Source organism: Bemisia tabaci, chromosome 5, assembly GCF_918797505.1.
Source record: "Bemisia tabaci chromosome 5, PGI_BMITA_v3".
Lineage (NCBI taxonomy): Eukaryota > Metazoa > Arthropoda > Insecta > Hemiptera > Aleyrodidae > Bemisia > Bemisia tabaci.
Window position 1 is genome coordinate 35,434,088 of NC_092797.1, and position 16,893 is coordinate 35,450,980.

General features: G+C 37.6%; 1 protein-coding gene across 1 annotated transcript; it reads right to left on the reverse strand.

The window, feature by feature from the left end:
• Positions 1-4,576: 4,576 nt before the first annotated feature.
• LOC109040837 (ubiquitin-conjugating enzyme E2 Q2) lies at positions 4,577-15,758 on the reverse strand. The gene is made up of 8 exons (XM_019056921.2): positions 15,476-15,758; positions 14,008-14,112; positions 12,956-13,174; positions 12,097-12,256; positions 10,988-11,197; positions 10,260-10,417; positions 8,301-8,367; positions 4,577-6,562 (listed from the first exon to the last, which is right to left on the reverse strand). Exons 1-8 carry the CDS (start codon positions 15,635-15,637, stop codon positions 6,531-6,533), a joined length of 1,113 nt encoding a protein of 370 aa, XP_018912466.1. The 5' UTR covers positions 15,638-15,758; the 3' UTR covers positions 4,577-6,530.
• Between the last annotated feature and the right edge of the window lie 1,135 nt (positions 15,759-16,893).

Sequence of the window (16,893 nt, forward strand, 5' to 3'; positions counted from 1 at the left end):
TATAAAAACCACCCATTTGCTAAATACAATTATGGCTGGAGCGCACTTCAGCTATGCATTCACCACTGCAAAAATGTCAAAGGAATTCGACAAGTCCAGCGGTAATGGAGGCCTTTTCAATTGTACCTAATCTTCCGTCACATTCTTACGGCGCAATGATACAACTATTTGAACTCTCCGGAACGCGTAAGGTATCACGCCGTATTTGAAGGCGTTTTCAAGACAGCCAAGTTCCGATACCCGGATTATTGTTTTGCAAAGTTCTTATTATTATGTTTTATTTCCTATACCATTTGTTTGTTTTCAATCCTCCTAAAAATACGACTCATTTGCTGAATACACTTCTGGCTGGAGCGCATTTTAGCTATGCATTCACGACTACTAAAATGTCAAAGGAAATCGAAAAGACTAGCGTGCATGGAAGCTATTTCCATTTTAATCTTCCGTCACATTCTTACGGCGCAATGATACAACTATTTGAACTCTCCGGAATGCGTGAGGTATCACGCCGCATTTGAAGGCGTTTTGAAACAGCCAAGTCCCGATACTCGGATTATCGTTTTGCAAAGTTCTTATTATTATGTTTATTTCCTACCACGTGTTTATTTTTAATCCTCGTATAAAAACCACCCATTTGCTAAATACAATTCTAGCTGGAGCACACTAGGGGAGACCGGGGCTATGATAACCATCGTGAGAATTTTGTAAAGGAAAACGTAAAATTGATGTTTTGATGAGAAAAAAGGTTGGCAGCGATGTAGACTAACAATTTAAAATACCACTTTTCAGCTATGCATTCACCACTGCAAAAATGTCAAAGGAAATCCACAAGCCCAGCGTGTATGGAGGCTATTTCAATTATTATTGATTAAACCTCTGAAGATCTTAAAGCGTTTCAGATGGTCTTTCTGTTGATGCTGCGGTGTCATGTTTTACTCTACTGAAGGCGCCAGACACATAGAGGGGGCAAAAAGGGGAGTTTAGAGAGAAAAACCCCAACGTAACCTCTAAATTGAATGAAAACATTTGCAACGCGCGAATGTTTTAGGCTTGCGGGGAAAAAAAAATTCAAAATTTAATATCATTGTTTCTAGGCGTTTCTTAGCCTCCTGAATGTATTCCCAGAAGTTTCAATATATTTCATGAAATTTCGTGAAATTTCATTCGAATAAATTTGATTAAATCATCCACCTCTGGTCGAGAGCATATTAAAATACTTTACAAGTAGGTACTTTGTAATTCAAGTATTTTTCTCCTCACGCATACTTATTTTTATTGTTTCATTTTTTTAATATGGTTTTTCTAAAAAGGCTACATCTTTACGTATTTTAAATCTTTTCGATGATAGATAGGTATTTTAAAAATATCCACTATTTTGTATGGAACTTTTGCTTGCCACCCTGCCCTCCTAGAAAACCCTCTTTTACATTCCTCGCGGATCCTGAGTGCTTCAAATTTGTCCGAACATGCAGACGAAAAAAAATCTTCTGAAGAGAAAAAAAAAGCTAAGTATCCTATTTTAAAATTAATTGTAAGTCTCTTGAAATTCTTTGAAAGGTTTCTCTTCCATGATCTATCATGAACTGTTTGCACCATTGCATTTTTGGGCATACCAATCAATTTGCATACGTTAAAGCGCCTTCATTTTTGTCGGATACTGTGTAATACTTCTATGACGGAATAGTTGCTCAGAGCGTCCTCGAGAGTATCGCGTCGCCTCGACTTGATGGCATATCGCGATTTCCACCTAAATTACATTCTGGCACGTGTGCAGTGATAAGTACTTACCCTGGTAAAAATTGGCAGTAGAATCTGTGTTCCAAAATACCATAGACCTAAAGCCGGCTGTAAGATTTTCAATAGCTTCTATAGCCGGCTGCACAATTTCTTATAGCCTTTCATAGCCGATGGCGATTAAGCAACAGCCAGGCGATAAAGTGTATGCTACATGTTACTTACGGATGCTAGGACTTATTAGTGAGTTTTTGGACTACCGCTCTATTTTTGGGCCGTAGTATCTTGATTTATTTTGCGCGGAAAGCTCCGTACTTTTGAAGGATGCCTGCCATTCCTAATATGTTGGAGCGCCTCCAATTTCGTATGATACTGTGCAATACCTCTGGTGTGAAATAGTTGCTTCAAGCGCCGTGGCACGCTGCGGCGCGGCGGGCGGGCAGCCAGCGCGAAAAGCGCCTACAAACCTAACAGGGATACTTCACGCATTGCGCCATGCGTGAAGTATCCCAGTTAGGTTTGTAGGCGCTGGTGCGCGCTTATCGCTGGCAGCACGCCGGCTCCGCTCTGTGTTATGCTCCAATATACCTAATCTTGCGGAGTCAGCGTTTTTCAACTTATGATTTTGAAATGTTTGCACATCCTGTATGGATTATTCTCATTTTAATTGATGAAAAAAATATGTATTAAAGGAAAATATAATGTGTGTTTTGTGAATATTATGTTGGCTCCGTATCAAACTTAATGATTTCCAAAGCACACGAATTTCTACCAAATTTCTTATAGCCTTTTATAGCCGATGGCGATAAAGTGTAAAGCCCGGCGATAGGAGCTATAGCCCAGCTGCATACTTTTTAATCGCTTCGTATAGCCCGGCTATATGATTTGCTCCGCTTTCTACAGCCAGCTATATGATTTTCTATTGCCCTCTTTAGCCGGCTATAAGAATTCCTATGGTATTTTGAAACGCAGCTCCTATCGCCAATTTTTACCAGGGTAAATTTTCTCATTATTGACGTCCATATTAAAATCATTCATACCTCAATTTGCGATGTTGCAAGTTTTTCACAGCCTATTTTAAGTGCGTAAACAAACATTAGCACTTGAAAATCTGCTGATATTTTCCCGAGAAGTTATAATAATTATAATGTTTATGTTCCATTCAAGTCTATTTGTATGCTTTTGTTATGAAAGGAACATTCGGACTATCATAAGCAGATCCAAAACTTCATAGCCCATGGATTAAACAGGTCCGAAGAGTTGAGAAAGCGCCGAGAAAAAAAAATGACTGACAATCAGCGTAATTATCAGCTCGCTTTTGCGCTTTTAGCTTGATGATATATAAAGACTTTGAACTTTCACTGTAATCCTCCGATGAATCAAGTGTGAGAAAATAAAAATAAAAAAATCAATACACTAATAAGTAAGAAAGCAGTTTCGAGACAAAAAAGTTGAAGACGGCGCCGATATACCGAGATCTAAATTAGTTGAGAATACCTACATTGATTTTGGACCGAAAACCTATAGGTAGAAAAAGAATAGATACCTCGATTGCAAAGTTGAATGATTTCGAATTTTCGAAGGCGTCAAGACAGCATTTTAGGCTACGTCCACCATCTTGGATTTTCGAAAATTCGAGTTGAAATTTAAGTTTCCCGTCAAAACATAACCCCAGACACCAAGTTTCATAGAAATCGATCAGACAGGAGCCGCAAATCGTAGGATCAGCAGGATTCTACACAGTGGTAAACGATACCACTCAATTTGCATACGTTTGTGCGCCTTCATTTTCATCTGATACTGTGCAATACTCCTGTGGCGGAATAGTTGCTCAGAGCGCCTTCGAGAAAATCGCCTCGACTGGGTGGCAGGAGATGATGATCAAGATTTCCGCTGAAACACTCTGGCGCGGTGACACATTTGCTCATCATCGACATTGAGGAAAATGAACATTCATGCCTCAATTTGCGAGATTTTCACTGCCTACTTTAAGTACTTAAACCAATGAATGAGCACTCTAAAATCTGCCGATATTTTTCCGAGAAATGATGAAAAATATCAATACCAATTATTTCATTCAAGTCCGTTTATATACTTTCGCTAAAAAAGGAGCAAGAGTAGTAAGTGAATAGGTACCTTTGAACTATCAAAGGGGATCCAAAACTTTGTGGCCCATGAAGTAAACGACCCGAAGAGTAGAAAAAGTGCCAAAAAAAAAACTGACTGCGACAATCAGTGTTATTTGATGCTCGCTTTTGCACTTTTACCCTTATGATGTAAAGATTACGAACTGATATTACATCCCATGACATGATGGGAAAGTTTTAAGCGGAGGTAAATGGGCAAATAAAGCCGTCAAACAGAAGGAACTTTCCCAGCAGAGGAAGCAGGGAAAATTCTCAGACATGCTACAAGTGAGCCATACTCCGTATTTTGGGTGCTGAGTTCGAAAATGACCTTGCTTTTCCTCTTGAGGTACCAGCTTTTGATAAAGAAAGTTAGGGTTTTTGGATTTTGACCAGCAACATTAGTCCCCCCCCTTCTTTCGCTCCCCCACCCTAGTGTAATTAATTCATGAGCTTTACACCAAATTTAATACAGTAACGCCTTAATTGACCAGCTTTCACAGGACTGACAAATTGATACAGAGTCAATGGATTAATTAGCTAATTGGCAAGCAACCGAGAGATGGATCCTTAAAAAAGCAATCTGATAAATTGATGTCTTATTTTCTGAATTTACGATACAATTAATCAGTGTTTAGAAAACGCATTATTCACGGAATAATTACATGAAAATTACTTATTTCTGACTGTAAAAGGGAAAAACATCAACAACTAAATTCCTTTAAAATTAGATAGTTTTATTTTACAGAGACAAAAGGCTGTAACTGAATGGTTAATATTGTAAACATGGTTGTGTTGTGTGGCATGGTTCTCTATTCAATCAAATTGCACAAGTTTTACAAATTTTAAACAAAGAGAAAAACAAACAATAACTGGCAGGATCAAACAGTGGTTAAAGGGAAAAAACAAAAGAAGTTTTTCTACTGTTTTCTCTGTTCCTTTAGTTCTAAAATAACATTTTAGGAGTAAAGTTGATATTCCAACATTAGTTTCAAGAATGGATTATGACAGGAAAAGTATGTACAATCTAAAATGTATTATTACGATTTTGCACATCAAATTCTTTCCAGCGAAAACTGGAATCTGATTTAAAAACGTTGGAATGGTGCAAAAAGATTCCCAGGGTTATAAAGATATTAACCTCAAAAGATTCTTAAAGGAAACTCCAAAAAAGGAGCGCTTTCCGTTTCCAGGAAAAAAGGGGGAAAAATGAGAAAAAAATGATGTATCAATTCATTAATAAGACTGAATCAAGCTAAAATGATAAAAGGAAATGTAAAGAGGAAAGTGTGGCGAAGGAAAAATAATTTTAAAAAAATAATAAACAAAAAACCCAAGGGGAAAACCAGACAATTATGATTAAAAAGAATAATTACATGAGACCACCCGAAGTGTTGAGAAATTTATGAATGCTTTTATACCCTCTCAAAAAAATTTGATGGGGTAAAGTACGAGACATTTATGTAACAATATGTTAAAAACAAATTATCATTTTTAATCATACTTTTTAAAAACAAGGTTGACTTGGAGACTTGAACATTGATTTGATGTACATGACGAAAAAAGGAATAACTGTGCGTGTGTATCATTAAAATTTCAACTGGCCATCTCCACATCTAGTGAAAAATAGTTTCTTTTAATTGGAGCTTTTAGGAGAAATAGAAACTGTTGAACCATGTACATAAAAATTTAATTTGGGTAAACTTCCCAAAACTTTCAAAAAATACCTGATGTTCATTTACATCACACACTTCTCTATCAAAAAGGTGCCATTCAATATAAAAAGAATATAATTACATTTCCGTATTTATTTTTTTAGAAATAGGGAGATTATAATTTTTTCATATTCCTAACTACCAACATCTTCCATATTTTTAATTTCATTTACTGAAAAACCAGGAAGATAGGAAAGGGGGGAGAGAATTATACAAGAAAAATCTCTCCTTGAGGAATCACGGTGTGAGAACAGTTTCTGAATTCTTTAAAATTTAAGATGAGGAAAACAGATGAATAAAATGCCAATTAGAAAATATTTAGTTAAATTCAGAGACCTGTCAAAATAAAAAAAAAAAATAAAATAAAAATCTGAATACAAGAGGTAAGTGAAGTTGCAAGAATCAGTAGAGGAGAAATTTGGACCAAATGGGCCTTAGAAAAAAAGATAAAAATTACAAAATAATCGCTATGTAACAGAACTTAACTAAAGAAATAAATATAATGAACTGGGAACATAAGAGGTGGAATAGTTTACGATAAAGTATAAGCTCTTCAGCATGAAGAGCCTAGACGATAAAATAAAAATAATAATCCGATACAAAATTAAGTTTACACAAAACTATCATACGCGCTCAAACAATAAAAATTCACTAATTCAAAAACATTGAAATAAGTTTCGATTTCACTTAAAATAACGAATAAATTTACACGAAGGAATAGAATGCTTTTCGAGTTTCATTTACATTCAAATCAGAACATTTTGACACCATTCAAATATACGAATATATTTAATTGACCTTTAATGAGATATCATCAAAACCGATTTTATTAAAAAATGAAAAAAAAGAAAAAAACCACAAAAATTGTCTATTATTTGCGATAATTCCATCAAACCAACCTAAGTTGCGTTTGAAAGTCACGTTTGGATAAGAAAATGTTACTTCTTCATATGATCTACCCGTCTTCTTTGGGAGGTGTGTACCAACCTGGAGAGAAAAAAGAAAAACAACAGTCAAAAAAGAACAGAGACAATGACGCAGACTACAAAACTGATTCAAACTCATTCTATTTGTGATTTTTGATGGTCATTTAGGTAAAATAAGACAGACTGTAATATAAATCACCACTACCATCAGTTCCCACAGCTCATTGCAACTTTCAGAGCTGAAAATCTCAAGCACGAACATTCAGAGAATCCAGGCATCTTGTTGAAATGTTTGAAACTTGCCACATTTTTCATTTACTGCCCAAGTGAGTTTCAGCGACTGTATATTCCCTTTTACTGTGGACCTCTGAGTGAATGGGGTTCATTTTCAACAAGTGGGTTGGAATGTACAGAGGGAGGGAACAGGCAATCTTTGAGATGCTTTGGGGCGTTATCAGAGAGTATAGAAGGTTAGATGCCTGACTGGATAAGGAAATCCTGAGACACAAGTTTACCGTGAAAGCAAGAAGTTGCGTACGTTGAAGCAAAAGCGCGGTAGCATCTGCAACTCATTTATAATAGGTCTGCAATAGTTAGGTCATCACTGACCAATGAAGGAGCTGTAGACGCTTGCACACTTTCGTGTCAACGTATGCAACTTCTGTTTCATTTTCTATCATTGAGTCAGGCCTCTAACCCTCCATACTCTCTGGGCATTACATTAAAGAGAGAGGCACGTTTTATAAGGAATTCTAACGAGGATCTAAAAATGGAACAGTCGAACCAAGGAAAATTTCTTATTGGGAAAAGTCCTTCGGCATGCAATGCGCATATTACTATGTTTAACTGGTTGCTGCGCCCATAAGTAACATCTGTTCCATCCTGGCATGCAAATCAAATTTAGAGAATTGTATCTTCTCCAGAAAATCCAGTTTCCCCAGGGAAGCTTTGATTTTTCTGCTAATCCTTGAGTGTTGGTAGAAAATGGATGGCACTTTGGGATACAGTAGAATAAAGCCTACAAATTCCTCTTTGCTAAGATTCTGGTTCATTCAGAGTTAAGTTATTTATATACTGGGTTCATCATTTGAGTTAATGCCAGATAATTTTATCACACTTTCCCAGTGAAAAAATGGATAATTACCATCAATATTTTTCAGAGATTTTAATGCAGGCTTATGTTTTAACCCCGCTCAATGATGGTTCGACTCATAATTTTCATGGGCCAGTTTTTGTTTCTTTTCAAAATGACCTCTTCAAGGAGATGTAATGCTTGACAATATGGCTGATTCTGTTTGGGAAAATGGGGGACTTCTAGTTATAAGAATTTGTGCAGGACTTTGCACACTTCTAAAATTCACCAGAAAAGCTGGATACAGAACAATTTTTGCAGAGCTTCGAGGCCACCCTATGTGTGAGGTGAGCAGTGATTTTTGACTGCTGAAAAGAACATGACTCCATCTCAAGACAATGAAAACACAGAATCCACCGAGTGCACATTACTTCTAGGTGCTAGTAAGCTCAGCAAATCAGTAGCATGTAAATGCATCTCTTTTCTGGTAATTCCAATACAGCAGTGCCAGACCTCCAATTTCAATTTACTACACATTTAATCAGTGTTATATTGGTGTTCTTAAACAAGAAATTCTTGCGAGACCTTGTCAATGAATGTCTTGAATTTTCTCAGTATTTACGGGACTAAATCGGCGCATGCATGTGGAACCAACTGGGATGAGCATGTTACACTTTGAAGCCCCACAACCCTGGCGAAAAATACCTGATAAGAAAATAGTCCTCACCTTTCTGTTCGTGGATTTGAACTAAAGATTTGAAACTCTGTTGCGCTCTAGCTAAACTGTACGCACCCTGAAACAAAAAAAAAAGAACAAAGGTTAACCAATATCAACTGACGAAAACAACTTCACTAAAATATTTTTCCGCTACAACTTGCACTTCTTATTGGTTCCACACCTTACTAGTACTCTACAATTAGTCCTTGGGAATGCCTGACCTGTGCGGACTGGTCTTGGTTCCTCCAATTCCTCCCGTCACTTTCTGCATTCTACAAGCACAGCAGCGGTATGTTAAGGAGGCTCCTGACTCCCCCCAGCATATCACTAGAACTTTTTGGAGTTTTCCCTGGCTTTCAGAAGTTGACAACAGGCGACCGGACCGACGATTGTTTTCCTGCAACTTTTCAGAACTCTCTCTGATTTTTGTCGAGTGACGGATTGGTAAGTTGAGGCCCGTTCCCTTCCTTTTTCAGGAACTTTTTATATTCTTAGACTTTTGGAAATGACTTGAGGAATGACTTGTGGAAACTTTTGGAATAAGCCAGGCTAGCATGCCCTCCAGGGCTGGTACATAAATGATCCTCCTCATGTAAGTAGCTGTTTATGGAAAAATATTTTCTCCCTGTTAGCCTCTGACAAAAACAGGTGTCACTACAAAGATAACAACCGGATGTAAAGCAGAAGAAAATTCTTCTCTAGAGTAACTAATGCACATAAATTTTTTTAAAAGAATGAGAAAACTACTGAGACCAGTCCAAAAGGACATTGGACATGGGGCATTTTTGCCAGTTGCACAGCCTCTCGAGAGAAGCTTAATGCTTGCTCAGACCTTTATTTTGCTATTGTTTACAGGCTTGACAATATGTTTCAAGTGTTCTGCCCATTTCAGCTTGCACTTAGGAAGAAGAAATTAAAGTATTAGAAAAAAACTAAAACAATTAGAGGAGACAACAAGAGGAGAGTTTTCAGTGTTGTAGTCAAAAGTATTCTTACAAATGGATGTGAAGTTTGGCAACTGAAAGAACGAACAGAGGGGATGCTGAGAGCAACAGATAGATGTTTAGGAGAGATCAGGTCTGCAATGAAAGAGTGCGCCAGATCATGGGGGACGAAAATGACATCGTATTCGACGTCATGTCCAGACAGCTTGTCTGGTATGGTTATGTCAATAGAATGGCAGATGAAAGACTGCCAAGAAGATGCTTGATTGGGTTCGTCCTAGGAGGAGACAAAGGGGACACCCAGTGAAAGGGTGGCGACAGGGAGTTTTAGAAGAAATGAGGGTGTGCAAACTCCCTGGGCTTTGGGACCTTGGCGCCTAGGTATCACAGAGAGCTAGAGCGCTATAAAAGCGGCTTTAAATAATACATATACTAAAACAATTAAACATTAGAGATGGATTTTTGGTGGGGGTCAGTGGGAATTTGATGGGGTAATGATAGAGAGCGTCATATCATGGATGTCAAGAATGTTATCATATTCAACGTCATGACCAAACAGCTCGTCTAGCAAGGTCATGTTAACGGGAGGATGGAAGAGAGGCTGCCAAAGAAAATGCTTGATTGGGTTCCTCCTGGGAAGAGATGAAAGGGACGCTCAGTGAAAGGGCGGCAACAGAGGGTTGTGAATTACTTGAGAAAGTGAAAATTTCCTGAGGGATTGAAGGAGGACAGAGAACTGTGGCGGTTAGATGCCGCAAGGCACAGCAGAATGCTGTGAAAGCAGCTCATGTGTACAGTAAGACCTGGAATTATTCGATCGCGATTTAACGGATTCCACAATTTAACAGATCGATTCTACGGTCCCTTCAGCAGGATCCACTAGCGTGATTTAACGGATTCTGCGATTTAACAGATTCGGCCTCCGGTCCTGTGAAATCCGATAAATTGAGGTCTTACTGTATGTATATAGAGGATATTAAAAAACAAAAATGATAGAAATGAGTCTCAATTAATAATTAATTACCTGATTAACTACTTTGGAAGTACCAAACTGAATTCGTGCTTTCCCTTTTACAAGAGTGGCAGCTATCTGCATTATAACAGCCTCTATTGTGTATGCACCACTCCAGCCCTGCTTTGTTAATAATTCCATGCAAATAGCGCCTCCAACCAATACGTAGCCTGAAATACAATTAAACAGAAAAAAAATAATAAAACTGGTAGTGAAAGAAAATATGAATCATAAATTAATATCATGTTCTCAATTTTAGAAATTGATTCTAAAGAAACTTCAACAGATAATTTTGAGAGTTCAACTTGTCCTGTAGGTATCATGCAATTCTTCATCAAGAACTATTCACTTCTGTGGATCAGGTTATTTTAAGTTTTGCCCTGAGAACCCCTAGGCGGCCTAAAACTGGTGGACTATTTAATGAGTGCCACAGTCAAGACATCTCTTCCTATAAGTGAACTTAAGATGCTTTATATTTTTGAGCAAAATTTTTAAGTGCAGTTTAAGCTATCTCTGTTTCTCCTCGACTTCATTTCAGGACAAGGTGACAGTTACGGTGCTACGGTCCCTTGGACTTAACCGCCAGCGTTCTACCCTTGTTAGAGCACTTCTAGCAGTTACATCAGGATGGATTGTAGCTAAACACCTTCGCTTAATGAGAATAGGATTAACACTTGTTTTTTTTGTTTTACTTCTGATGGATCTTTAAAATTAGAATGAAGTGAATGATGGAAAAATACCTCCTGAGATAATTGGATGGACCACTCGAACAAAGGGAGGCTCAAAGGGGAAAGTTTCCTTGAACAACATGCTCAATAAGATGGAATCTTTGCCCTCTTTTTCTTTGAGAACTAATAGGTCATGGTGGAGTGGCGAGTCTGGATCAACACACTTCAGTCGAATATTCCACTCATAAAGGCTATCACTTACAAGTTCTATACTGTATATACCTGGAAACATAAATTAATTAAATTACTCAACACGGTTGTGACATTAAATTCAACACACTGAGTACTTGGAACTGAGATTTGCTTCCTTCATGACCTTCTACAAAAACATCATTCTTTTTCCTTTTTATGGAGGAAAGAGGAGACATCCTAGCATATGACGTCTGGTTTCCATTAAAAGGATATCAAATAATGATGCATTGGGATTTGAGTGCCCATAATACAAATATTAAATTGATAGGATTATGATGATCGTTCTTAACTGTTTGGAAAATTTACATTGATCATACTTGACCTCTTCAGCAATAAAGCAACACTGTGTGACTATACCTTTCACAGCCAACAAGTGAGCTGCAAGGTTAGGTTCATCTGGTGAAATTAAAGATTATTCGCCAAACATTCAAACCAAAGCAATATCCAGAAAATCCAGGTAATTTCCTGAAAATACTCAGCCCAAGTTGAGGTAAGTGAGTGAGAGTTTTTTTTTTGGTGAATGATTGTCTGCAATGCCAGTCTTAAGGCAAGTTAAAGTAAATTCAATTTCAAAGTCTAAATCAAAATCAGATTTACTCACTTGGGCCAGCTTATATTGAATTGAAGCTTTATTACCATTTTACGTAATCATTATGTTTTAAGTCTTTCATAGTAAAGTACGCGTCTTTAGGTAAACTTGTGTTTAAATTTTTACGCGTAATTTTTGTTTCAAATACTCTCCTGTTTCAACAGTTCTCTGTATGATGCCATGTATTTTGGTTTTTACTTCGGAAACCAAACCTTACTACTCGCTGAATGGTACAGTTGGCTGGAGTTGAATGATGAGATAGAGGTAAACATTATATTTAACAACATTAACTAGACAATTGAACTCTACCTTACTACTGAAACTATCGATTGTACTATACCTTTCTTGAAACTATCAGATCTATATATGTCTCTAAGTTCTTTCATAAGACGATCTGTAGCTTGGACAGATCCTGACACAGATCCTTTGAGATAGTCCTCTCGCTGATTTTGGCGCAATCTTTCGAGGGTGGCTAAATGTTCCATGTCCATTTCATCAGCCTGGAAAAAAAAAGAGGAATTGCAATTATTGTCAATGAAATACATTCATGAGATTCTAAATCTGTCTCTTTTTTTCAACACAACAGGGCTCTGGAGTACTGGGCCTTCCAACAGACAGCATCTTATTGTTTGATTTGTAAAACACTTCTCTGAGAGTTCCATGAAACACTTAAGAGGAGTGAAATAGTGCAATTACGATGCAAGTAAAAAAAGCCTTTAAGATTCAGTTTTCTAACCAGGTGCATAAAGTATGCAGAGAATACACTGAACGGCTGATAGTCTAAAAAACTTGCCACTGTGGTAACTTAGATTTTTTCTGGACTTTTTATTCTTCTATTAGCAAACTCGGATACCTATCTTTCAAGGCTATCTTCAGGTAATACTTAACGGGAATGGAAAATAAAAAAAAATGTTCCTTCTGTGAGTAAGTACTTCACCCAAGATCCTCAAATTTTCCTTCTTCACTTTCTCTAATTTTTGGGAAATTTTACTGAGAGGTCAGAAGTATGCAAAGATTAAAAATTAGATTCGGTTTCTGAGCAGGTGAACTATGCAAAATGCATACTTTCCTAGAGCACAAATCCTTTCAAGGAGATTCAGAAAGTTTGCTAGTTTTTCTTAGGGCTCAAGGTGGTTTTATCATTGAAACCGAAATGTCTGTGAGAGCAAATGGAAAATCTACTTAAGTGAAAATGCTACCTTATTTTTGGACACTATTTCGCTCTCGTCCATTTCTAAATGGAGTTCATCTTCTGTTTCATTGTCTTCATCATCCTCATCATCGTTATCGTCTTCGTCCATGGAAACGTCCGGGGGTGGGGTAAGCATTCCTGTTCTTACTGTGTCCAGATTCGAGGGCTCTTGCACCATATGGAGTCGACATAATTCTCGCACTAAAATTGGTACTTGATTTATGACCTGCAACAAAGTAAAAAACCAGCAATTAGATAAGATAGATGATTTATTTGAAAAATTAGTTTCCAAAGTTAGTTCAACTATACACGACTGAGTGAGCGGCAATACAGACGTTTAAAGGGTGCTTTTCAACAACACTGTGACTGGGATACTATAAAAACTTTTAGCCTGATTGCAGCTCTTTTAAATTTTTTATCCTTGCTTCTCTCTATTGAAATAGTGTTACTGGACATTAACGAGTGAAATTTGAAGGAATGTTTTTCTAACAACGAAGATCGATTACGAGGATTTGCCAACCTATCAGTGTCGCCAGAAGAAAGGCCACAGACCGCTTGAAGAGAGCCATAGATTTTCAAATGAATACTAGAACTCTTTTTTAGATTACTTGTTTATTAGTTGCGCATGGCTAGAAAGTAGATATCAAGAAATTTTAGGCAGCACCATAGCGGTTGCTGTGGAGTACATAGTACCCAAGATATCGCACGATTTTGGCAAGAAATGTGCAGATCTCCGCAAAAATTACACAACTTTAACCTTACAAATTTGGTAAGGGATAGTCGGACAAATTTTTTTAGAGCAGCTTTAGACCACCTCTAGGAAGGGAAACAAGTGTCAAATTCCATCGTATTCTGGTAGGATCTGTTAATTTCATGGATCTTGCATGATATAGAATGACCCAGAAATGAGGCAGGAAATCTACGATGCTTCATATTCTATACCCTGTGGAATGCTGATACGTAAATGTTCTCACAACAGACGATCGTTCTAGGAGTATTTGGTCTCATAAAGTTGATGTGAAAACATTTGACCTTTTAGCATCATTTTCAAATACTTACATGATTATCCAAACCAGTCGTGTTGCTAAGAATTTGCACTGCATTGGTTACACTGGTATCATCACAATCAGCAAACCATACAGGCGGTGTTCCAGGATAGGTTTCCTGAAAAAAAGAATAGGTTTGAGTTCAGGAACTTAATAACACATGGCTTGTGACAAGGCTTTAACAAATTACGAAGAAGAAAAATGGCAAGTCACAGATGATGATTTCCTTGATCACATTTCTGTTCTACACAATGCATTGTTGCATGGATATTTAAATCCGTAATTTATTGTGGGTAAGACAATGTGCTTCTAGTTGCGTTTCACACGGAGAGACTTTACACTCCGTCATGCAATTGCGCTAGAAAACTTATGGGGCTGATTTCTCCGTTAGCACTTCCGCTAAGGCCTTTAATTTCCTGCTTTCAACTATGTTATTCTCTTGCCAAGATACCCTGATGAATCCCATTCCACATTCAGAAAGGTCTAAAGCAAACTTGTCACCTACGATTGGCAAACAAGCTCTTTAAGGCGTTCATAATAATTATAATCATGACAATCTGCTAAAGAATGGCAAGACCTTGGGGCATAAGGAGACCATTATCTTTCACTGTAGTTACGAGACATGCTATACAAAAAATGTGTAAATAATAGATCTTTGAGTTGTATTATTATTAGAACATAATCTTGAATAGGGAGAAATTTGTGTGGGTTTGGCCTCATTCTCCTACGATCAAAATAGAAATATTGCCTGCGCAATTGACTTCATCTGTGTACCTAGACATTCAACATAAATTTAATACCTATAAAATTTCAGCACATGGGAGAATTTATTTGCTAAAGATAGGTGGAAAGGTCTTCAGACCAGGGATCGCAGAAATTCATGTCAGAAATCTAAATGCTAAGTGCCGATGGATATAATGTGATTATAAACAGCGTCCCAGCACAACGATAGACGAAGCCTGAGATCTTACTACACCCTAACAATATAGAGTCACATGTTACCAAAATTAAAAAAGTTCATTCCGATTATTTGATGGGACCATAAGACTGTAAACTAATAATTTGATTGCAACTTGAACTTCTGAAAACACTTCAACCTGCTTCAGGGTGTTGATATAAAAGTAAGCAGCTCCTCAGGAGCTCATGCTAGAAGGAGAGAATAATTTTTCTGAAACAGGTTAAAAACGAAGAGCCACCTGCACCTAAGTTGATCAAATTGTATAAATTTTGAAGGTAATAAAGTGGAAAGAATCCAGAAAAAGGATAGAAGATACGATTCCGGACTTGATCATACAAGGGTGCATGCTGAGAACAAAGGAAGTCAAGTGCTTCTGCAGGTAAACTCGAAAGGGTACCCGAAATATGAACCAGGTCGTGAGACAAAATGGTTCAGAGTCAGGCGAGAAAGGTGAAGTAAGTACGACGAAAGGTGAAACAGAATATTCCAGAAGGAAAGTAGTGGTAAAATAAACCCTACTTACAGTAATGTTGGCGTGTATCTCGTATTTCTTGCCATTTTTGCCCACGAATCTACAATTCAACTCGTCTACACTCGCGTTCACTATCTGAAATCTTTCATGATTTTTGGGGAATGCAGCTTCTAGAGTCTTAATTTCTTGCTTCAAAGTATTGAGACAAGCCATCTGCGACCGGACGAAATTTAAAACAGTAAATATAAATCATAAACACTTTTAGAGTTGGGAAACCCCTGGACGAGAGACGATAACAAGTTCAAGAGGATAACCAAGATGGCGATGAATCAGGGGACGACATCAGGCACCAGTACTGTTGGACCCTAGACTCCCGTAAGAGCCAATGTAAAAATCCGTGAGCAATCACTAGTGCTGCGATCTCGCGTAGGACCCCTGCAACTTATTACTTTTATCGAGCGTTGGACTTCACAAAAATCGGTAGGATCAGCCTGTATAACTGCCATAACTGCCAAAAATCGAATTTTGCACCATTCAAGGTTGAGGACGAAAAGGTTCGGAAAATAGCATAAATATACTTATTTTTCAAGAATTCAGCCGTCTGATTAATTATTTTTTAATCATGTTCGCGATGGATGAGTCGAGGTTCGGGGGGAAGGATCCTCTGAGTTTACGAAGGTCCTACGCGAGAATGCGCTGAACGCAGCGCTCACCACAGTTCGGCATCCTCATAGAACTCGTCCCTAACGATATGATACGGTCGCGACTCGCACTGCAGGCTACAGGGGATTGTGGGAAAAAATCCCGGGCTATGACGTAGTACCCCTTCCTAATTAATTGGCGCCCTTTTACCAAGGGGGCAGTAAATTTTTATCCCCAAAACTTTAATTTTGCACGTACTATGTGACAGGTGTTTCGTAATTGCTGTACTTTCACGCATTACATTAGCAAAAGAAAAAAAAATCTGTATAAAAATATATTTTTGAAAATATAAGTAAAACGTTGGCTAGCACAGTGCACGGACCCAGCGACAAACTGTTGAAGGAAGGGGGGGGGGGGATTACTTTTTTTCTGCACTTCTCTGGAGAGAGAACGGGCATCACACGGAGAAAATGGATTGCTGATTTAATGATTAAATGGATAAAAAATAAGTATCGGACTTGTATCAAATGTACATTTTACACCAGTGGAAAGCTAATTTAACTACAGGGGTAGCTTCACTAGCATTTTTTAATTGTAAAATCTACTTTGAAGCAAGTTTGACACATTTTTAACTACAAAATTCTTAAACCAGCAATTTCATTTTTTCCATGCATCCTGATCCTGGTTGACAATTCAAGAATTTTTTACTTGAAATTACTACAGTGCCCAACTGTGTAGTCTCTACAAGTATTGCAGCTCCTAAAATTTTGAATGCCTTGCGTTGACTTTTATTACAGGAATCCATCTTTGATCATTATTGCTTTCAG

Excerpts from the sequence above, each read along its gene's own strand:
- LOC109040837 (XM_019056921.2), bottom strand. The coding sequence starts at position 15,637 with ATGGCTTGTCTCAATACTTTGAAGCAAGAAATTAAGACTCTAGAAGCT. Across the intron at positions 14,113-15,475 it reads AGATACACGCCAACATTACT|GAAACCTATCCTGGAACACC; the intron begins GTAAGTAGGGTT and ends TCTTTTTTTCAG. Across the intron at positions 10,418-10,987 it reads CCATCCAATTATCTCAGGAG|GCTACGTATTGGTTGGAGGC; the intron begins GTATTTTTCCAT and ends ATTGTATTTCAG.